Source organism: Bacillus rossius, chromosome 7 (genome assembly GCF_032445375.1).
Source record: "Bacillus rossius redtenbacheri isolate Brsri chromosome 7, Brsri_v3, whole genome shotgun sequence".
In the NCBI taxonomy this organism is placed as follows: domain Eukaryota; kingdom Metazoa; phylum Arthropoda; class Insecta; order Phasmatodea; family Bacillidae; genus Bacillus; species Bacillus rossius.
This window is the reverse complement of record NC_086335.1, coordinates 38802810-38827706: the sequence shown is the minus strand read 5'-3', so window position 1 is coordinate 38827706 and position 24897 is coordinate 38802810. Positions and strand designations below refer to the sequence as shown.

The window sequence follows — 24897 nt, the reverse complement described above, 5'->3', positions numbered from 1 at the left end:
AATAAGTCTAAATTTCTAAGAACCAAAAGAAACTTCTTAACATAGTTTTACTGTATATTCTTTTAACAGACGTCTTAACTTGGAGTTACATTCTTCATCCATTATAATACAAACATAACTTGCAATTGCTTTGGCATATTGCTACTGCCATATTAGTTATCATTCATTTTTATAATTCACTAAACTCTCTGTGAACAAATATTGGTGTGTGTAGTGATGGGTCGGTTCTCAGCAAAAAAACCTGCATGGAGGACCTTAAATATAACCCCGATTCACGATACCATGGAAAGCATTAAAAGCTGGCTGGTGCATGATGGCAGCATAACGCGATAAGCTTACCCTCCCTCTCCTAACCAGTATTACATTCTTCAAGGTTAAAGCTTATCCCTTGTAATACTACGGTATTATCAGACTAACTGAAACTGTTTATTATTGTTTTACGTTCGAGGTTAATACCGCTTCCCGATACTTTCGGCAGTGTTTTGTTTTGTTCCACGCATGGCGGCGCGCGCATCTCGTGCTGTGTCGTCATGACAACTGCTAAAATAAATAATCGCGCGGCGTTCGGAACAGCTTTAACGAGCCTATGCTTGATTGATATTGACATTTCATTGGCTTCATTAAAAAGGACGCTAACGTGTCGCGGCCGTGATTGGCCCTTTTCAATTAACAATTTAATTTCGGCAAGAGAGAAGAAAGAGAGTGGAAAATGACGCCATTTAGTGCGTGTGGTAGTGTATTCCCTCTGGGAATATTTCGTTCGTGGCGATGCTAATTTCGGCGTTATTGATCTGGAAATTACGTCAAAATACTGGGCAATGTTAATTGACGCCCTGTAATTGAATGCAGAAGAATCGCATTCAATTCACGTGAGTGACGGAGTATTTTACGAACGACTTTAATCATCCCGAGTTAAGGTATGGTCTGCATCATCGCTATATATTAAAATTGGCGTAAATTTTACCGTCAACATACGCGAACTATAATTATATAAACTTTGAATTATCATAAAATTAGTTGAACATTGACTTTCGGCGATTAACGGCAAATTTACTCACATTAGCACAAACTATATGTACACAAGTCCAGAAGTCTTTTGGTTAGGCGTTTCATGCTCGAGCAAGCCGGAGCAAAACCCCAAAACTTTTACTCAGTGAGCAATTTCAGGAACTTTATTTATTTTGTATTTTATTCAAGAGTCAGGTTATCTACGACATCCCATAGACTTTATTTAATATTTGTTTGTTTGGTTATTATTTCCATGACTCGAGGTTTCTCATTATGATTAAAACAATAAAATAAGTTTTTTTTGTGTTATTTTGTTTTTAATTATTGATGACCTCTGGCGCCCTTGTATTAAGTCCTGGAATAACGTTCTGAGTAATTAAAAATGGAAAATCTTAGTTTCATCACGTACACGTTTGTGTACAGAAGGGAATAAGATTAGAAACACATTTTTCTGGCGCACGAACTGTGGGGCCGATAGTGTGCATATTTGTATTGTGTTTTGTGTGGTAAATTAAAACAGTAAATATGGAAACTAGGGGAAGGAGTAGACGTGTCAGTCAGGACAGCTCCAGGGACAGCAGTGTGGAGTCTACTCACTCTGTAGATGTATCTGTTCCCACATCACCTAGCCAAGTACATAACACAGATTTTGTTACCCCAGTAACACATGCTGGAGCGGCTAGAGTAGATGTGACACCACCCCAAGCTACCACCACACCACACATACACTTACCTTTATTGCCAGCTGCAATTAGTAATGAAACAAGTGCTAGTTTGCTCATCATGCTGCAAAGCATGTGGCAAGAGGTGAAAGCTAACCACCAACAACAGCAAGCTAGTTTTCAGGAACAAAGTGCTAGGAGTGCTAAGTTAGAGGAGAGTCTACAGGGCACTAGTGCTAGATTGGAGGAGAGTCTCAATAGTAGTATTAAACAACAGCTGGAAGTCATAGACAGCACCCTTAAAAGTGAAATGGGTGAGGTCAAGAGTAGTGTGTCTGCTATTTCTATGCGGTTGGCAGAACACGAAAGCTACACTGATACACAGTTGCAGCTAATACAACAGCAGTGCAGTAGTACTACAACTAGGTTAGCAACAGAGTTGACTACCCAGACCAGCCAGCTGAATGACAGGTTAAACCAATTAGCTGAGCAAGCTGCTCAGAACAGCTGTGGTCTGAATCAAATTCAATCTACATGCCAGACCATGATTGAAACTGTAGTAATCAATCACACCACAGACATGAGGGAGCAGGTGGACACACTAGTGAAAAGGCAGACCGAGTTTTCACTTGACATAGAGCAGCAGGTAGGCAAGCTACAAGAGAAGGTATTGCAGTTGAGGGTAGACAATCTTACTCGCACATCCAGTCACCATGTAGCATTGGCCCCAGCCCTGAACACCAATGCCAATGAAATCATCAGTAGCTGCGATTCACCGCAGGTTGAGCAACCTGAGCTCCCAATCACACGCTCCAACCCTGCTCACACACACACCACATTGGACCCAGTTGCAGTGATGCACCACCCGGCACGCCAATGGTCAGAGGCGATGCCTAGGTTCTCTGCTCATGAAGGAGAGAATCCAATGAGATTCCTTCGACGTTTCGAGGAATACGCTGACATGTTCAGGCTAAGTGATACTGAACGCCTGAAATGCATGGCAACTGCACTGAGAGACCATGCGTATTACTGGTGGGAGGTATTACAAAGTACCATCACTTCCTACCAAGAATTCAAAAGCCATTTCAAACAGCAGTTTTGGAATGTGAAAATACAGGGAACACTGAGGGCACGTCTGCATACCGAGCGGTATGATAGCAAGAAGAACCGAACTCTGGAGACACACTTGTCTCAAATGTTCGAGAGGACGCGCTACCTCGAACCAGAGATGGGTGATATTGAGTTCATGGCGATGGTGACCTCCCAGCTACCCATCAAGTACCAAGTACATTTGACAGGGCGTAGCTTCAACAATATCACAGAGTTCCGCGAACAGGTCCTCGCTTTCGACCGGCTGGAGCGGCTGTCCAGGAACAACAATATTGAGGTGGAGAAAGACCTCAAGCCAGCACATCAGAAGGCAGCACCACTCTACACACCCTGGCAGCGTGGTAACGACGGCGGCAAGGCCAACGTCCACTGCACGTCATGGCAGCCTGCGAAACAGTACCGGACAGGGAAGTGGAAGACCAGGAGGGAATTCCAACCTCAACATCAAGGAAACCGCCAGCCGAAGAAACCCTACACCCACAACCAAAACCAGTGGTGGGGAAAGCATTACCGTCCTGAAGATCCAAATGGAAGGCCACCCAGGTGGGAGTACAGGAGTTACTCTAACCGTCAGCCGCCCAACAATATGCAACAGCATATGTTGCATCCCCCTGTAGCAGACACCGCTCCTGTGAATCAATCACCAGCGAGTTTCTCTACACTCAACCATCCTCCAACCACATCGTATCCCATGCAGCGAGGATATTTTGCTCGGCAGCAGCCGATCCCACCCAACTGCACAGGAACGCAGCCTCAGCCGACTGCGAGTTGCAGCTACACACAAGCTGTAACTGAAAACAATACGAACTCGTCAAACTAGAGAGGGTTGGTGACGTAACACCCCGATCACCAGACCCTATACAGAGCAAAGGGGGTAATATTGTTATGCCAAGTTACAATTGTTTGCCATACCGATCTATGTTAGCCACAGTCTTACTGAAAGAAAGCGAACGGGAATTCCTTAGCCAAGAGTACAGTGAGGACACCATAACACAGTTCTCTACCGTGTGTCCTGAGGTACAACTAATCATTAATGATCAAACAGTTACTGTTCTCCTCGATAGTGGAGCAGAAATATCCTGCGTGAATGAAGAGTTTGTCAAACACCTAGAACAAATAGGGCAGAAAACTTACATTATGCCAGTTCCTGCTATTAAGATAATAGGTGCCACATCTCGTTCCAGTCCTGTTGTCAACAGACAGATTCTACTGCAGATCAAGGGTGTAGGTGAGGTTAAACACATCACTGCATTGATAGTGAGAGGATTAGCCAAAACACTCATCCTAGGAACTGATTTCCTTACACGCTATGGTGTGACACTGGACTTTGATAACCTAACAGTCTCGTCCAATGAAAATAAGTTACCTACAACTGTAACTATTGGACAATGGAAGTTGCAGTGTAATTACGCTAGTCGAGTGCCCAGAGAATCATTTTACCAGCATGTTTTCAATGTTGACATCAAGGAAGACCTAATCGCATCTGTCGAAGAACTCACTAAAGCAGTTCAAGGTATTTCGACAGTACAGCCAAGGCAGATACAGATGCTATACAACTTGTTGTGCCAACACCGCAATGTTTTCAGCGACAAGCCAGGGTACAACAAATTCTACCAAGCCAAGATAGTAGTACGTCAAGAGGAGCCCTTCCATAGGAAAACTTATCCTATTCCAGCAAAGTATCTGAACGAAGCTACGGAATATTTACAACTGATGCTGGATTGGAATGTCATCAAGCGTGAAGCCAGTCCATATGCCAATCCTGTGGTATGCGTGAGGAAGAAGGATGGATCGGTGCGCCTATGTCTGGATGCACGTGAACTGAATCGAATCACAGTGAAGGACAGAGAGAGTCCTACCCAGACCAACGAGATCCTAAGGCTTTACCAAGGAGTAAAATATTTGACTACTCTAGACTTATCTGCTGGATATTGGCAAATACCTCTACAGCCTGAGTCATGCCAATACACTGCATTTCTCTTTCGCAATCAACAGTACACTTTTCAGGTGCTACCATTTGGTTTATGCAATGCGGTGGCAGAATTTTCAAGATGCTTATCAGCCACATTGGGACATGAATGCCAGTCATTTGCCAAAGCATATGTAGATGACATTCTCATCACATCAACAACTTTCGAAGAGCATTTAGAACATATCAACATTGTACTATCCAAATTACAGGAATCTGGAATGACAGTGAAAATAAGAAAATCTTTGTTTTGCAGAGAGGAACTTCCGTTCTTAGGGCATATCCTAACACCAACTGGAATCAAGACTGCACCTGACAAACTGAAAGCTATTCAAGAGTTTCCAGCACCTACCAATGTGAAGCAACTACGAACCTTCCTAGGTGTTGTAGGTTTCTACAGGAACTATAGTAACCAGGTAGCAGGAGTAGCCATACCTTTGTTTGCATTATTCAAGAAGGATTGTACGTGGAAGTGGGGCGAAGAAGAACAACTGGCCTTTGAAAAGCTGAAGCAAATATTTCTAAAAGAACATGTCATATCACATCCAGTTCAAGGACGTGAATTTTTGTTATACACTGATGCATCCAACCGAGCATTAGGCTGCAAATTGGCACAACTAGACAACGACGGCATTGAGAAGACAGTATCCATGGCCAGTCGAACCTTAAATTCTGCTGAACAAAATTACACAGTAACAGAAAAGGAGGCACTTGCAATTGTTTGGTCCCTACAAAAGTTTAGAGACTTACTGCTAGGAGAGAAAATCAAACTCCTGACAGACCATCAGGCGTTAACATGCCTCAAGGCTGGAAAAATGTTTGGCCAAAGATTAACAAGATGGTACCTGCTGATGCAGGAATATGACATTGAGATCAGTCATATTAAAGGCTCTAATAATGTTGTAGCAGACTACCTTAGCAGAATTACACCAGATGGAGCGGCAGATATGTCAACATCCAACAGAAACAAGGAATTTCTGGTAACAGCTGTGAGTGTAGAGTCCCTCTGGAAAAACAACAAACAACTGAAGAAGATGCTGCAAGACATAAAAACACTGCAAGAGACAGATCCTATCTGTGAAGAACTTAGGAAGAAGTTAGCATCCAGTGATCTTACGCACAAGATACACAGATACTTCTGTACATCATCTGATGGTACCCTGTTCCATCATAGGGAGAAAGCAGACACTTTCGAAGACCACTGGAAGCCTATAGTGCCAGTGTCACTGCAGAATAAAATTACTTGGCAACTACACCTAAGTCTGGGACATGCAGGATCCAGTAAAGTATATGGAGCTATCCGTCGGCAGCTGTATTGGAACAACATGTCAAGAAGCATAGCCAAGGTGACTGCTTCGTGCTTGCTATGTCAACAAGCAAAGCATGCACCCGAGAAACTACATGGCGAGTTACAAGCCATACTACCTAGCAGACCGCTAGCACAGCTATCTGTCGATTTGTTTGGTCCTTTACCTAAATCCAAGGCAGGAGTACAATATGTGTTTGTAATCCTAGACATTTACAGTAAATACACCAAATTGTACCCTATTGTAAATGCTAATGCTAAGACTGTACTCGCAAAGATGAAGGATTTTGTGGAAACTGTAGGAAAACCTACTGTGGTACTATCTGACAGGGGTACACAATTCTCCAGTGATACCTGGCGAGAAGGGATTAGGAAGTTGAACATTGTACCAACAACATCTTCCATTAGACACCCTCAGTCAAACCCCGTGGAACGTCAGATGAGATCAATTGGCAATATGCTACGTATATATTGCCACGACAAGCAACAGTCATGGCGAGATCAAATTAAATTTATTGAGTGTGTACTGAATCACACAATTCACTCGTCTATTGGCATAACCCCCCATGAAGCCCTATGCTCTGCAAGATCGGAGGTGTTACCACCGAAAATAATACCGGAAGAGACACACCTGAACATAACATGGAGGGGCTAACAACTCAGGAAGAAATCGAAGAACTGGTACGAGACAAATTAACAAGAGAAGCCGACCTTAGGAAGAAAAGGAAGCCAGCATCCAGGATCAGTAAATTCACTGTAGGAGACTTAGTTCTACGCCGTACAGCACCAACTAGTAACAAGTGGGCTCATCTAGCGAAGAAACTATTTTTATTGTACTCAGGTCCCTACAAAGTAGTAGCTGTGGAGAAATGTAACTGCTACACTCTACAGGACCCTGATACAGGAAAAATTGTAGGGAATTACAATTTGAGTCAGCTTAGGCCTTACAAAACACCTGTGGTGAATTAGAACACCAAATATGTACCATAATTACTTGTGTTATGCTAAAAACCATTGTATTGTTTATGTTGCTAAGGAAATTTAATTATATATATCCTCATGAGTTGATAGAGGTAATCCAGGTGTATAGGTACCTCATTGCTTCGATATGGTAATTTATATTCGAAGAATTAGGGTGTTTGTCAGTTGATGATTTTATTCCAACTGATATTTGTGCTTGGAGCATATGTGTTGCCTGAGCGTTGGTTTGGTACATTGTCCTAGAGGGACATACCAAATATTATGTACTGTGTGTACAGTTACTGTGTTGAGACACAGTTATTATCACCCTATTAGTCGAGTTCGACCATATTAGCAATGGATATACACGTGAGGTTTAAATAAAATTTGGCATAAGATGTGTACAAACACTATGTGACATATTACAATGTATAACTAAGGCAACACACAACTAAATACTACATATAATTAATGGCCTAAAGATTAGTTGACTAATATCCTACTAAATTAACACACTTGTTGGTATGAGTACTTACAGTTTGATCCAGGCTACTGCCTTGCCCCTACCTATGCTTCTTCATCGTCTAGTAGTTAAAAATGCACTTTGATTGGGTTCCCACAGGACACCCGAAACTATAAGTGGATATCAACTTCATCCACACTCTTATGAATAGGATGTAAAAACACTCCACTTTATATTGAGAAAAGAAGAAATGAAAGATAAAGAATTTTAAAGATTGTCTTTAATGAACAACTTTAAAAACATAAACACTATACACTAGCACTCAATCAATAATATTTATCTTGAGGTTATTGTCATTATTTCATAGCTGAGAATCAAATAATGTATCTTCTTGTAAATAAGTGTAGCTATTGTATAACATGTGATGAAGGAAAATATTCACATATGATATGTGAGAAGCATATTAAATATGCTAATATGTTATTGAAAGCCAAATATTATTGACAAATCTCAATTAAGAAATTGAATGTAATTATTTACTAGGTGAGGATATTATGTTGATAACATCCATAAAATATATTTTATTTATTCATCACCTACAATAAAGGTAAACAATAACCTGTTGTTGTTATTGAAAAACACTATGCAATGTTATTGTTGCAAATACTGTTTATTTATGCATTACCTTATTATTTAACAGAGTTATTATGTGTTCAATTAATGTTTATATTTATTATTAAGTTGTTATGAATTATTAAGTTTATGAGTTTGAGGAATCTCGAGTCATTTAATTTATGTTAGATTAGGGGAGCAAGAGAAGAAGAGGGGTTAGTGATAGCATGAGGCACGATCACAGGACGCTGTATATTCATATCGCGCAAGTGATAAGAACTGTTATAGGACGTGTGATTAACGTGTGTGTGTCTTCTGATTGCCGACGAACTGAACGAGTTTTGTTGCGGTCCCCTTCGACACCGTCTGCAGCAGCAGCAGCAGCAGTAGTCCAAGGCACATGTAGATTCATGTGTTGGACATTTGACTCAGCAGCTCGTACCAGTTGGTACGACCCCAGCGAACACGCCGCAGACCCGGTGGGTCCGCATCAGCACGACACCACGGCATCCCTCGTGATGTCATTGGTGACATCAGGTGATGCGATCATCGATGAACAGCACACTGGTCCAGCAGTCTTCACGACGTCGATCGCCTACAACAGTGTATTGTTGGCTGAACCGCCATCCCAGCACTGTGGTTTACACCGCAGTCGACCTCTCTGCTCAGCTGTCACTTACCATGTATGGAGATTGGTGAGCTGTCTTCTACATCCTTGCTTCGCCTAATCAGGTAACTGATACTCCACAACATGTAGACAGATCATGTTTACAAACAACAGTGCGACTGTCCAGCCTACGAAGAGTAGTGTCGTTTGGCAAGAGAATAACGTTTTTCAACTTTCATCGCAATGTTGCCAACTTGTGAAGTAACCAGTTCCAGTTATTTGTTTTAACGATCTAAATTGAATTTAACTTTTTGGACAGTGAAATATAAATTTATATCGGGAGCGGCACTGTAATACTACGGTATTATCAGACTAACTGAAACTGTTTATTATTGTTTTACGTTCGAGGTTAATACCGCTTCCCGATACTTTCGGCAGTGTTTTGTTTTGTTCCACGCATGGCGGCGCGCGCATCTCGTGCTGTGTCGTCATGACAACTGCTAAAATAAATAATCGCGCGGCGTTCGGAACAGCTTTAACGAGCCTATGCTTGATTGATATTGACATTTCATTGGCTTCATTAAAAAGGACGCTAACGTGTCGCGGCCGTGATTGGCCCTTTTCAATTAACAATTTAATTTCGGCAAGAGAGAAGAAAGAGAGTGGAAAATGACGCCATTTAGTGCGTGTGGTAGTGTATTCCCTCTGGGAATATTTCGTTCGTGGCGATGCTAATTTCGGCGTTATTGATCTGGAAATTACGTCAAAATACTGGGCAATGTTAATTGACGCCCTGTAATTGAATGCAGAAGAATCGCATTCAATTCACGTGAGTGACGGAGTATTTTACGAACGACTTTAATCATCCCGAGTTAAGGTATGGTCTGCATCATCGCTATATATTAAAATTGGCGTAAATTTTACCGTCAACATACGCGAACTATAATTATATAAACTTTGAATTATCATAAAATTAGTTGAACATTGACTTTCGGCGATTAACGGCAAATTTACTCACATTAGCACAAACTATATGTACACAAGTCCAGAAGTCTTTTGGTTAGGCGTTTCATGCTCGAGCAAGCCGGAGCAAAACCCCAAAACTTTTACTCAGTGAGCAATTTCAGGAACTTTATTTATTTTGTATTTTATTCAAGAGTCAGGTTATCTACGACATCCCATAGACTTTATTTAATATTTGTTTGTTTGGTTATTATTTCCATGACTCGAGGTTTCTCATTATGATTAAAACAATAAAATAAGTTTTTTTTGTGTTATTTTGTTTTTAATTATTGATGACCTCTGGCGCCCTTGTATTAAGTCCTGGAATAACGTTCTGAGTAATTAAAAATGGAAAATCTTAGTTTCATCACGTACACGTTTGTGTACACCCTTCACTTTTAACATTTCAATATTCCCTCCCCTAGTACATACAACCTTCTGGCAGAGAAACTGTCAACAAACCCTCCCCCCCCTCCAGTACCTTTTCATGAGGCAACAAAAGCCAAACACCACATAGTGTTTTTTGTATAGTCCATTCCCAGTAAAACAAATATTTTTAGGCCCATGCGACAGCCATTCACCATTAATAAATACTGTATAAGTTATTACGTATAGCATATAACATTAAGATTCTTTAAAAAAGGCATGGACTAGGTAATACATTTTGTTCATTAGTCAAAACAGTAGTATTTCTGCTGGAAGATAACAAACTTCAAAACTTCTTTGGATGAAAAAAATTAAGCAGAGCTGTTTTAAAACTTTAAACAGATTTCGTCCATTTTCCTGTCATTTGTAATTCCCCACGGTTCTCCTTGTTTGCCAGATTTTCCTTGTCCGTGGGAAGCCCAGTATTTTGCCAGCTATGCTGGCTCATTCGAGTCTGGTTTTCTAAAGAATCTTGTGTATAAGTACAGAAAATATTTTTCTGTGCAGGCAGGTTTCAAACGCCCCGAGGGATGAGAAAAAATTTAAACACTACAAACATTCACACGTAATCTGGCCGATAGGTGTAATGTGTCAGCAGCCAGTGTATAAGAGTGTGGAGTTCATTCTGGTCCGGAAAATGACGCAAATTTTGCAGGTCGCAAAAAAAAAAAATTTTTGCTTCATTTAACAAATTCTTACAAAAATTATATTTATAGGTCTTAGTAACGTTGATTCTGGAAGGCTTAAAAAAACTGAATTAAAACCCTATAATCACCATTATATTAAAGAAGCGTCACCTTGTCGTGGGTGGCCTCGCCCAGAACGGCCAGGGCGGCCAGGGAGACGGCCTTGCTCTTGTCGTAGAGCTGGCTCGCCAGCAGCTCCACCCCCCACTTGTGGAAGTCCGGCAGCTTCGCCCGCAGCAGCACCAGCAGGTACCGGGTGGCGTACAGCCGCGACGACTCGGACGGCACCGTCAGCAGCTTGCTCAGGATCACCCTGCGGCCGTCCCCAACAACACGCGTGCACGTTCGTCCACAGGGTCTCGCGCGCGTGTCGCCGTGGTTACACGCGCCTCGCCGGGCCGCGTGCGCCGTTTACGAGCAAGCAGCTCAATGTTTCCTATACATGGCCAGGGGCGTAGCGGGGGGGGGGGGGGGGGGGGGGGGGGTTAGTGGTTCAAACCTCCCCCCCCCCCCCCTTAGCACCAAATCTTTAATTAATTTCTTATTCATCACTCAAACAAATTTCATGCTCAAATTAATATAAATTTTTACCATTACAATATTTAAATTTAAGTACTGGAAACTGCTAAAATAGCACTATTTTACACCTTAAAATCCTAATTTTCCCGGGGGAAAGACCCCCGGACCCCACGCATTAATACGGGATGGTGGGGGGGGGGGGGGGGGGCAATGCTTCTTAACACCCCCCATACGCAAATCCTGGCTACGCCACTGTACATGGCTGATACCAAATAGCATTTAAAAGCTATTACATTTGCAAATATAGGGGGTGTTTTTTTAAGGGGGAGAGAGAGAGAGAGAGAGTTGCAAACCCCATCTAATAACACTAATTTCTGTTATTAAACTTGAAGATGTAGTTCTCGTACAAAAAATTATTTGAACAATTTTATTTTTAAGTAAATTATGGTAAGCAACATTTTTATTATAATTATATAGATATTGATTACTTCTGGAATAAAATGCAAACTGGTAATATATTTTTTTTTAAATTATAACTCCTGAACAATAAAATGGGCCCTGAACTATGCCAAGATAAATCAATTTTTGTTGTAAGAATTTGTTAAAAGTTATACGTATTACTGGTTTATATGGATGCTTTAGACAGTGATTTCCCGTTTGTTCAACACAAAGATTTTTAAGTATTTTAACCTATTAATTATCATTTGCATAAAACTTTACATTAACAAGGCATCCATGTTTAATAGAAAATAAAACTTCTGAAATGTTATCATATTTATGGTGACCAGATGGAAGCATTTGCGATAATCACTACATCTTCATATTTTGGCCTTAAATACTGAAGTGCTCTAAAACCAGTTGAACTAAAAGAGCCATACTCATGTACATGCAGATGACCAAACATGTCTGTCTCTGTCGCTTTGCGCTGTGGCTTGTTGCTGGTTACTCTAGGCATGTAGGTAACAGGAAACAATATCAGGTTCCTCACATTCTCCACCTGCTGGTACGGATGTGTGAGAGAATTAATTTCTTTAATTCTTAATTCATAAACAAGGCTTGTCGCATGGCATCATCGCAAACAACGTAACTTAGGTGACCACAAAAAAGGTTTCTGTGGCAATATTAATTATACAAAAAATCATATTTCCAAAAACATTTTCCATCAACTAAGATGAAATTTTTTATGAGATTTTGGTCTATAAAACAAGCCTTAACACCAGTTGTGTGTAGTAGTCTACATTTATGAGTATTTTACTAATTACTAAAAATTTAACATTACTAAAATTGTTCTTCCACAAAAAATTACAAAAATTTATAGGCACTTTTTTTTCCACCTTAAATGAAAAGGAAGAAGGGACGGAAACAAGAGTAAACACTGAATTTATAAGTTTATAAACCTCTTACTTCGAAGGTATATTCAACTATACCTTGGCATTCCATCCATGCTGTAGTCAAGGCCAGAGATGACTAACTTCATGTAGCAGTCATGATTTGTTGACACAACTAAGCTCATAAGCCTGCACAAGCAAAAAAAAAAAGTTGGAATTATGAAACATGGCCATTAAAACAACAATCAAACAAAGGAAAATGTAAATTTCACTCAGGATGCCTTACATAATAGAAACAATACATTTCACATAGCAGGAAAGAAATGCATGCTAAAAATTATATAGAAGGAACAATATTTTAGGCTTTTTAAAGATTAAAAAAAGGATACAATAAAATAATATACAGAGAAATTTAAATTAAGAGAAATTAAAGAAGCTGAACTAGCATGTGTGATTTATATGGAAAATATTTCATGGTGGATTATGATAAAACCAAAAGTACACAGAAATGTGATTCAATACTCAATAAAAAGTTGTGCTCTTTAATCGGGCATTCCTCAGTTCTGCATATTCTGTAATCCCTAACCTGGTACCAATTGAGAGAATTTTGGTCGGACATTTTTAGGTGCTTATCGTGATTGTCAGAAATCCAAACATGGATACAAAGCGATAGCAGACCTTTTTTTTAAACAGTAATGATCATGTGCATTTTTTCTTTGAGATTGGCAGGCATTCAATGACATGGAGCAGCTAATTACATCTTTTTTAAGTGCATACTGTACTAAATTATTTTGTTTTCCTGTGAAACTACATTGACCTTCAATATATTGGCAAAATAGCTGATCTTTAATCTGTAATGGTCATGGTCCCAAGGGTGCTGAATTACTGTTAACATTGAAATGTAAATAAATGCACTGTGTAATACCAAAATGTAGATAATGACATAAAATGAAGTACTACGTAAGAAAATAATTTAGTACAGTAAGTTTTGAAAATTTCTTATGTTCATATTACCTTACTTTTACTTCAAATATTCTGGTATTTAAATTTACTTAAAACAAAAATATGTACCTTTTTTTTTTGTGTTGTGTAAATATGCCCCAAACATTCAAACTACAAATAATTTATTTCAAATATAAAAATTTTACCTTAGACAAAATGACAACTTGGGCAAAATATAACATTGGAAAATATCTTAGTTGCATGTACGCCAATTATAAAATATTGCACTATATTCATTTATAAAATGCATTTACAAAATTTAACCACAGCATTTATTTTAAAAACAATTTTAATAAAAAAATATATCATAATATCTTGTCTCTAGCGATTTAGGTAACAGTAAAGTCTACAACTTGTGACCAGTGCAAGGGCAGTCATTGACCATCTCTTAAATTTTAAGTTTATTTCACAAATGAATTTAATTTAATTCTTTTGTAAAAGCTAAGTTTATTAATTTTTGTATTTATATTTAAAGCATTATTTTAAGCAGGTATATAGTTTAAACACAATAAATGTGTAAGTTTTAATACTGCTTTAAATGAGGCTAGGTTTTGATGGACTTCAAAAAATGGCTTTAGGAATCATGTCTCTGGGAATTTGCACGGGAATTTTTGTTAGTGGGTTGGAAACTAAGTTGGTATGACTGCAAGTATTTGGAGTGCAAGAAAGACATTGTGTCTATGTGGGGGAGCTGCGTGCAAAAAGGACTCCACTGCGACGGGAGTTAGAGTCTATGCAAATATGCGTGTGTTTCCACTGGTAAGTATACCTGACCATACGTTCTATAAATGAATGCTGCAATGAGAAATTTTGGTTTAATACAATTTCTTGGACATATGCCATTACAGTTTTGCGTTGTTTGTCATGAAAAAAAATTTAAAAATGCAAATCAAGAATTAAAAATGAAAACATAAACCCACCGAGAACAAGCCAAAATCAGCAAATGTCAAACAGATGAATCCAACGATAAACCTAAACAGGTATTATGGACAACACAACAGCACAGACGAACACATTCAAACTTAAATATCAGACAGCACAAGAATTCTGTGGAAGGAATTTAGTCATGAAAAAATACTAACAGTATAGTGGAGACACTACTAACAATAACAGTAAATGCAGGTAGACAAAAGCATCATTGTGTTCGTATATTTGATGCAGTGTTAAGATTTTGATCAGCAATTGAAGAATGAGCTTTGGCATCTGGGTTGGAGACTAAATTTACAGCTGAAACTGCATGAGTGGAATAGGTCAGACAGTCTCAGTCAACGGCAGGGACAAAATAGTGGAAATATGATGCAATTTTAACCCAATATAAATTTTAAAAAATAATAAAATTACTACTTGTTTTGAAGTTTGAATTTGATGAGTGTATCAAGCAATATAATGGAATTAAAACATTTTTATAAGAAAAAGTCTCAACTTTTTTTAATAATTAGCTATGTAAACAATATTGTTAACTAGTCAGTGGAGAGGCCGTTATTCATACTACCGAGACTGCTGATTAGATTTCCACAACCACAATTGTTGACTTGGTAATAACACTCAACCGCACATAAACTAAATGAGCATTCATTAAGCACACCAATGTTCACATAAAACAAAAATTTTTGTTTCATTGACTTTCACAAAAAAAATTTCTAACCAAAATCGAAAATTCATTTTCCAAATGTCTAACCCACAATTAATAACAATATTCCCAATTTTTTCCATAATGATACCTCAACTTATAATAGTTGCACAACCCTAGATTTTTTATTCTGGATTTTTTTAACCTTCAATTCTTAATTGTTAAAGTAAGACATGATAAATTTAAAATATAAGCAAATGACATTGACCCACTGTTGAAAAATGCCGGCCTTGTCCAGCGCCCGGTTTCCCCTGGAGGTGCGACAGAGGCGGCCGATGAACAGGAAATAGTCCTGGCACACTGAGCTGGTAACTTGCTGCGGGCTGAAGAAACAGTCGTGGGCGCTCTTAGAGGTGAGAATAGCATCAATCTGCACAGAGATGTCGCCCAGTAGTTCAGCCAGCAGCTTGCCACCTTCCACCTGCAAGAAAACCACATAGAACGATAGAGTAACCACCTACAATCAGAATAAAACAGTTCATATTTTACTCAAACTCAAAACAAATTCAATATTGAACAGTTAACAACACTTAAACCTAATATAAAATACCTAATTTTTTTTATTTAAAAAATCTAGGCAGTTACAAGCTCAGAAAATTGGTTAACGTTCCAACTATTGAACAATAATAGGCTTTAAAGGTTTGTTGCAATGGTGGTATCAAATTTGGGTAAAAAATAATTGAACGCAGTTGTCTGTTCCAGAAACATTACTGCTGTTTCGTCGTACTACTGTGTTCACCTAGGTATATTCATTTTTCATTATCACTGTGCTGTCCTTATTTAGTGCATGTAGTTTTTTTTTTTTTTGCTACTACATTTGTCTCCACTGTGTGCGTCGTGTCATTCACAGCCGTCTACCTGCTGTCATTAATTTCTTCTCATTTTACCCATTTTATTATTTGTTCATTTGACTTGCACTTCTTTTTTTAACTTAATTTCAGGTGTTTGTCTAAACTGAACACTGATCCTATCAATTGATGATGTAAAAAAAGTACTTTTGCTTTTCAAAGTTTGTTTTTTTGTTACAAATCTACCACTGTCTCATTCAAAATGGCATCTATTTCCAGTGTTTTGAACTTATATAGTGGAATATACATTTTCCCGGTCATGTAATACAGTAAAAAAAATAGTTATTTTCCCAAGAAAACTGCATAAACAGCAAATATTTGAACCAAGGTTTCTATTTACAGTGTTTGCAAAAAATAGTGGTACGTAATTTTATGATCATTTCACATGTCAATTTCGCATCAAGTTTCAGCAATAATTTTCAATCTCATCTCATCATCAACAAACTCAATTTCTTAGTCAAGTTGAACTAAATATAGTTGGTTGACTGGGCTCTAGTTTTTGAGTCTCAGATCAATTTGATAAGTAGAGGTAGTCAAATTATATTAAGCATTAAATCGTAAAATTTAAAAAAAAAAATCACATGGCCATTAATAGTGATACAAATAACCTTACTTGGCAGTGATTAAAAGTTAATCTACTGCATTTTGATTTAATGAAATTTGCTTTGAAGTGCGAAATCTATAATGTTACATTCACAAAATACAACGGAATTGCAATATTTGCGTGCAATTAACTTTTTCAACAAAAAGAAACATTGAATCATTATGAAGCGAGCACAAAAGGTGATTTACAATACGTCAATACCAAGCAGTAACGCACGAGACACCATCTTGATGTTTTGTTTTTCTGCCGTGCCCATATGATAAAGAGTGGTGATGAATACCAGAACTTCAGCCACTCGGGGACAAATTGTAGATGGTGTTGGTAGTTATTGTGAAATACCAAACATTGAATTATTGGTACCGAAATGCTCTATGAGTTGATTTAGACCAGTGAGTACCTGTTTAACATTTCCAAGCACAAAATGCCAGAAGTTGCGAGTGTTTCTATAGAATTAAAAAATACTAAGACGAAGGATTTTACGTTTTCAATAAAGAAAAAGGCATTATGATGTGCAAGTTTTGTTACAGTGCTCATACATTGGAAAAGAAAAGACACGTGTGAAAAAGAATGTAGATTTCTATATTGGTAATGCTTCAGCATACTTAAGAAAATTGAAAAACAATGAGGTTTTATTTTTGCAATGTGAGGCGAAATTCATGGTAGAGTACTGTACTGCAACGTCTGGAAGGGTTCTCATATCTTTACGCCCACAAATTGTGGGCAAAATTCTCTGATTTAAAGCCAGGTTGCAAGTTTGTCAGTGACAGGAATTTTGCTGGAGATACAGCAAAACTGTTGTATTCTGCTGCATGTCTAAAACTGCAACAGGAGCAAAACTTGCTGTGACTGGCCAGAAATCTTTTCTGGAACTGTCATCTTTGATCGGAGGGGATCCTGGAAACTCGTTCAACTTGTTCAATCCATGATAAATCATTTCAACATGTTCACAAATTTATGCTGTTAACTTTCAGGATCAAGTCCAAGCTGTGCCTTTACTTCTGGCATTTCAACAGTTTTTGGAGGGCTGCATAGCAAGAAAAGAAGCAGTTCTGAAGTCTTGACATTGGGGAAGTTTACATGCTACGAGTTTTGTTGTCATTGAAGAATGACTTTCAGAATTCTCCGACAGTGCAGTCAAGTGTCTCTGACTTACAGTGTCCAACGTTTTGATAATGAAAGTGCCTTCTCAATGTAAAGCAATATTATTAGTGACAAACAGATCTTTGGGGTGGAGAACATGGTGATAATGGAGGCAATGTTTTTTTTTTTTTTTTTTGGGGGGGGGGGGGGGCCGAATTACTGAGATGGTGTTAAAAATAAATTTGTGTTACTAATCTTTGACTAAACAAGTCCATGTTTCAGATCAATATCTGACTTTTTCTATAAATGTATATAATCTCGATAATTTTAAATTGTAGCAACACAAATTCAGTAAGCCAAATTTAACTGTAAGGTGTCATATTTGTACTCTAGGTAAATTATGAATAAAAACCAATCATTTTTTCAACTAGATAAAATCGTTCAAAATTATAATGACGACAATAATACGTATATTTTTAAAAGAAATAGGGATGGGATTTTCGAATCTTGGATTCGTCTAATATACCGAATCAAATCATTTCAACATGTTCACAAATTTATGCTGTTAACTTTCAGGATCAAGTCCAAGCTGTGCCTTTACTTCTGGCATTTCAACAGTTTTTGGAGGGCTGCATAGCAAGAAAAGAAGCAGTTCTGAAGTCTTGACATTGGGGAAGTTTACATGCTACGAGTTTTGTTGTCATTGAAGAATGACTTTCAGAATTCTCCGACAGTGCAGTCAAGTGTCTCTGACTTACAGTGTCCAACGTTTTGATAATGAAAGTGCCTTCTCAATGTAAAGCAATATTATTAGTGACAAACAGATCTTTGGGGTGGAGAACATGGTGATAATGGAGGCAATGTTTTTTTTTTTTGGGGGGGGGGGGGGGGGCCGAATTACTGAGATGGTGTTAAAAATAAATTTGTGTTACTAATCTTTGACTAAACAAGTCCATGTTTCAGATCAATATCTGACTTTTTCTATAAATGTATATAATCTCGATAATTTTAAATTGTAGCAACACAAATTCAGTAAGCCAAATTTAACTGTAAGGTGTCATATTTGTACTCTAGGTAAATTATGAATAAAAACCAATCATTTTTTCAACTAGATAAAATCGTTCAAAATTATAATGACGACAATAATACGTATATTTTTAAAAGAAATAGGGATGGGATTTTCGAATCTTGGATTCGTCGAATATACCGAATCCTATGGATCCGAGGATTCGTAGGATCCGAGGTGGGATTCGAGATGGGATTCGAGGTGGGTTTTTAAGAGTTTTAGGTAGTAATTGAAAATTGTAGTGCTGGGCGAAGTTTGAAAATTTCGAACCGAACCGAACCCTTACGTTCGGTTCGAAACCTCTTAAAATATATTCGAAAAACCGAAAGTTCGTTTAAAAAAAATTACGTTTTTCTAATTTTCTAACCCCCATTTGAGACTATTCACAAAACAGCTCAACAAAATTCTATTACTTGTAATATTCCGACTTTTATCGCATAGTCGTCGCCTCAACAGTTTCAAGAGCAAACAAAATAAAGAAAAAATTATTAATAGTCGCATAACTCGCATAGCATTTTTTCATATAGGCGCGCTTTGTTTTTTGTTTGCTTTAGAGAATTTTGTATGCATTTGTCGTACTAGGTAATATAACCTATCGTACAAATGCCAAAGGTATTGTACATTATACCTTTAACTATAGTGCGTGTACGAGAAGTGTTGTAAAATCACCAAAGATTGCGTACCCCATACGTTAAACTAAAGCGCATGTACAGAACTCTCGTATTTCGGCAAAACTAACATGATCAGGTTAACACAAGACAAATGCGATAGGAAATGATTACGTAAATTACGTATTTTAAATTACTGGGATGTATTTATTTTCTTTTGCCTTTTTGGTTATAACAGTCAGGTAATGAAAATATTAATTTAATCTTGTGTATTAAAAGTACTGGTCCAGTAAATTTTACAGTACGGTACTAAGTTGACTTGCGTAGTCGCGGCAGCCATCATTATTTCTCGTGTTTTCTTTTTTCCGACGCAAATTTCTATAACCACACTTTTTACGTTACGTTTACAATATTATTGTTCTTGAGGTGAATTGCGATGAGCAGGCTAACGTCGTTTAAGTTTTCCAAATTGAGAAAAGATAATGACGACCCGGATGACCCAGAACCACCCCAAAAAACCGTCTAAAGTTTCTTCTGACGAGCAACATTCTTCCAAGAAAACAGCAACTGCAGTCAGCGGGTTTTGTAATGTAGATAGGTAACTTAATTCACATTCGCCTTTTTCTTATGTTTTATTAAAAAGTTTTACTTATTAAAAATGTTAGGTTATGTCTACCACAAAAATATGTAGATAGGTAACTTAATTCACATTCGCCTTTTTTTTGATATCCTATTAAAAAGTTTTACTTATTAAAAATGTTAGGTTATGTCTACCACAAAAATATGTTATGTGGCCTTATGCTGAATGTTCGTCATCTTTATATTTTTTTTAAATGAAGGTTAGTGTACACTGAAAAAGGAAGATAGTCTTTTTGAAATTTAGATGTAACTTCTTCATTAATTAAAAATTTGTATATATATAAGCTAAGCTATATAATGTTTTAATTTTACATATGGCTGGAGAACCTTTCTTTTTCACCACTCAGTTAAAGACCAAAATGCTGGTCATCGGTTCATTTTAATTCAAAACAATTATTTCTGTATGAGGTTCGGTTCGGCTCGGTTCGAAACCAGAGAACTGAGGTTCGTCCAGCTCTAGAAAATTGTATACCTAAACTATATTATAAAGGTAACGGAAATAGCACAAACTTAAGATAAAATACGCTGCATTTTGTCAATTAGCATAACTACTCTTATCATTTCCAACCTTCAATAATATAACATTGCAGAAAAAAACGTAACTTTTTTTAAATGGTGTTCGTTATACAAACATATTTTATTGAAAACATAGGAAGGATTAATTTAACAGAGAATTAGACAGATACACACTTACATGTGTGGTTTTTGAGGTTATTTGTCTCTATTTTATATCTGGTATATACACTATGCACTTATTTTATAATTTTATAAATACACATATGATTTTTTTTAATACATAGGCCTATGTAATTTTTTAAAATAAATGTGTGATTTTTTTAATAACATGTGGTGAAGTTTAGTGTGGGACTGGGATTCGAGATTCGATGACAAACACTGAGGATTCGAACAAGGATTCGGATTCGACCAAAATGTGGATTCGTCCCATCCCTAAAAAGAAACAATTTTATTTCACCGAAATTATGCACTGAAAAAACTTGTTTTATTCACCAAAATATACCAATTTTATTTACCCTTTCCCATTCACCCTAATAATTATAGACTTGATTTAAATAGGTAATTAGTCTTATCTTTAACTTAAAATTGTGAGGATAGAATATGGTAATAAAGAGGAAGGCAGTTACCTCTTCTGCATCCAACAGGCAGTCAATGAGCTCGCAGCCAGCTAGCGTGTACATCTGTGTTTGTCGTTTGTTGCCAAGCTCCACCCGGCTGAAGCGATTACTCGACGGCTTGAAATAGTGCACCAGCCGTTTCAGGAACAGGCGATAGTTTGAGTCCTCTAGCTTCTTCAAGGCCTCGCTGCGACTCTGAAACAAGGCATACATGCTGTGAATACTATTTTGCAAATTCATAAATGGTACACAAACACATTGAATGATTAACAAAAAAAAACTTCCTAAAGTACAAATATAATATAATATTTTCTTACTACTTGTGAAATGAAAGAGAAAGAGGTATGTTAGCTCTCAAGAGTCTCCTTAAAAGTCGACTTGTGTTTTTAGTCTGCCTTGCATGCTATGTCATTTGATAGCCACAAGGTAATGGCTAACAACATTTGCTCTAATGTCTCATTTAGCAAGACTAATACGTTCCTAAAAATGTTCGTGCTATTCAAAATCATGTATTCTGAAGCACTGGTCTCCATAAATAGCAAGGCTATTTTACTTAATGTGTTTCAAAATGCATAGGGAAACATTCTTTACGTAATATAAATGTGTAGATTAACACTCAACGATAAATACGTCACACCATTTATCTTTATTAGCCTACCATCAAATACTTTGTATGACAAATATGACACCGCGTAACGGGAGATAGTTATCGTCAGCTGGTTGACTTGCCCGCCAGGGCGTGACCAACTCACTGTGTGTACCTTTCCGTGAACTTTTTAAAACATCCTTTACTGACAGTGAAATTGATATTACTGTCCAGATATTTACATTTTAATTTTTAAAAAATGAAAGTGCTTATTCGCATATCAACGCTTGGTTCACATCAATCCTGTCAGGCCCGTAATTTTTTTTTCATTGCACCATTCATTAAACAACCTTTTCCATGTGAATCATCTGTTTATTTCTGTTCCGGTATCTCATGTCAGATATATTCCCTCTAGTATATCCAACAGCATCAGACTTACCCGATTTCGTGAGTGTGTTTTGCGAGTAAAAACCTCTGCCTCTATTCGGGTTTGTAGGTTTCAATTTCCTCAATAAACAATATTGTAATTGATGCAATGCACAATTCTAGTATTAAAAAAAAAAAAGTTCTACAAAAAAAACCAGAAAATATGTGCAGTCAGTACTACATAACTATGAAACAATCTCCATGGATATTTCAGAGCTCTTATTCTCTCTTACTTTGTACTTCCCTCCTTCACTCTTTCCCTTCGTTGCCTGCAGTTACCTTCAGCACAGCACGAACCACATTCCAGTTCCAGGAGAAGCCATCCTTGTGGGTGAGGACGCCCGAGTCTTTCAGGACATCGTCACTGCCTTCCTTCACGATGAACTGCACACACATCACAACGCATTATAAACAATCCCTCAGTCAGTTATTGTCTTTTTTCAAGTTCATAGACACAAACTGAATGAAAAAAATTATCGATTTGTAAGGTGATAGCCTGATAGGCTAAACTTTAAATGTATGGGCAGGCTCTCCATCGCGAGAGAAGACAACATTTTATTGTTTTATTTGTATTTCACTTTATATAATTTATTGAAGTAATATGGATTTTTATAATCAAAAACAAAGTTAATTACTTATGTACAAAAAATATATACATTTACATTCTATGTACTTAATTGTTTCATAAAAAAACAGTGTTTGTTTAACTGTGATACATATTATTTTCAAATGAAATATTTTCTAATATGCATGTCTGAGGTGTATTTACTGTAACAAAATCATTAAGAAAATGCATATATCACGGAATCAAGAGCTATTAGGAAGCTGTAATCAAACACATTGGGAATGAATTTTACAATCATCTTTACCTAAAAATTATACTAATTATAGGTACAATGTAAAATACTTTGATTAAATGTTGAGAGCATTTGAGAATAAAACTGTTCGTAGATGAATTCAGATATTTATAACAATGTTTTCTTTAATTATTTCTAAATTTTAACTTGTTTTTGTTTTTATTTTACATATTAACAAGTATTTCATTGCCACGTTGAGAATTAATTTTCACGTCAGTAAAACGCAGTGCATTAACCAGCATTTTGGTGTAGTTTCTGTTTCATCACAATTTGACATAAAATATTGTTCATAACAATCACAGAAATCATCTAATGACTCCCAACAATAGTTAACCTACAGCAATCAAAGCAATGGAAAATTGGCTGTTAGAGAAAACAACTTCCAATGAGCAAATGATATTGGCTCAAGTGATTATATGATAACCATTAACTAGGGTACATAACGGACAAAAATTCTTTGTATAACATTACATTCTGCAAACTCTGTTAACTTGGATCTCAACTTGCTGAATATTCTTCATATACAGTGAAAAGAATTTAATCTGGCACATTCAGGACCACGGCCGTGCCATATTAGCAATTTTGTTAGATTATCGAACGTCGATATAGTATGAATGGGAATACCAAAGAAAAATAATAAATTTGGAAAGAAAACTACACAATATATAATATTTTCAGACTTGGACGAACACGTCTCAAAATTATAAGAAATAATTATTTTCGAAGAGGACTGGATCGAGAACCACTAACCAGCCAAAGGAAGACATAGACATTTTACGGAGACAGATTTCCTGGATACACCGAGTGAATCGCAGTATGACCAGAGTTTTGAGTCCCATTCTACAAAAATCTGGAGCGAGTGCTGTGTCAATGTGGCCAAACATCGTCCGGTGTTCCCAAGACCAAGTTCCTTGGATGAAGTGGAGTTATTTGCAGTACTACAGCAGGTTTCACTGTTAAAAAGGATTACATTAAGATCTTCATAAAGGTCTTTCTAAAAAAGTTCCAATAAACTGCTATATAAATAAATAAATAAATATAGATGAGCATAGATCTTCTTCAAATAATTACTATGGTAATGCACCAAAAAATGTGAAATGTAATCCACTATATAAAATGGGAAACACTGAACTGAAATGCAAAACCCACAGGAACGAAAAACTCTGAGCAAATTAAAAACACCGGAAGAGCTGTAACGTAACCTAGCGGCAAAGTTCAACAGCTTGAATCCATTCAAAAAAAATCTGGTAATGCAAACGTCTCAATTGGCACCGGTTTTCTGAATACGTTGGATCACAGGATGCCTGATTAAGGATATTTCAATATAGTACCGTAGACACCAAGTTATAATGCTTCCACCTATAAATTTTTTCCCACTTATTTTTTTTTTAATTCCCAACATATTCCATCTATGGTCTATGGACAATGTATTTATTAGTGGTGCACCGATATGACTTTACCGATTACCAATTCGATTACCGATTATGAGAGCAATAATCGGCAGATACCGATTCAGTTACCGATTATAATGAAGAAATTTTTTTAAGTGTAGCCTAATAATGCACACAAAATTTTTTATTCCCATGTGAATTTAATAACAAGATTAGGTAAAATTGAGAATACAGTTATAATAACAGTATAAAAATATATAAAATACACTATTAAGTCATTGAAAGGGGAAATTAAATTAAATTATATTTAAATATTTGTTATTGTAAACAACTTGAACTACAGTCTAATAATTGTAATTTACAATGGGT

The 24897-nt window shown here is 37.1% G+C and overlaps 1 protein-coding gene across 1 annotated transcript in view; it reads right to left on the bottom strand.

Moving 5' to 3' along the window:
* LOC134533860 (rapamycin-insensitive companion of mTOR) overlaps positions 1–24897 on the bottom strand; it is a 107880-nt gene that overhangs the window by 58478 nt on the left and 24505 nt on the right. Inside the window, exons 10-14 of the mRNA XM_063371562.1 lie at positions 22560–22664; positions 21278–21463; positions 15503–15711; positions 12758–12847; positions 10923–11124 (exon numbers count right to left, since the gene is read on the bottom strand). Coding sequence (XP_063227632.1) covers positions 10923–11124; positions 12758–12847; positions 15503–15711; positions 21278–21463; positions 22560–22664 — 792 coding nt within the window. The remainder of the gene's footprint in view (positions 1–10922; positions 11125–12757; positions 12848–15502; positions 15712–21277; positions 21464–22559; positions 22665–24897) is intronic.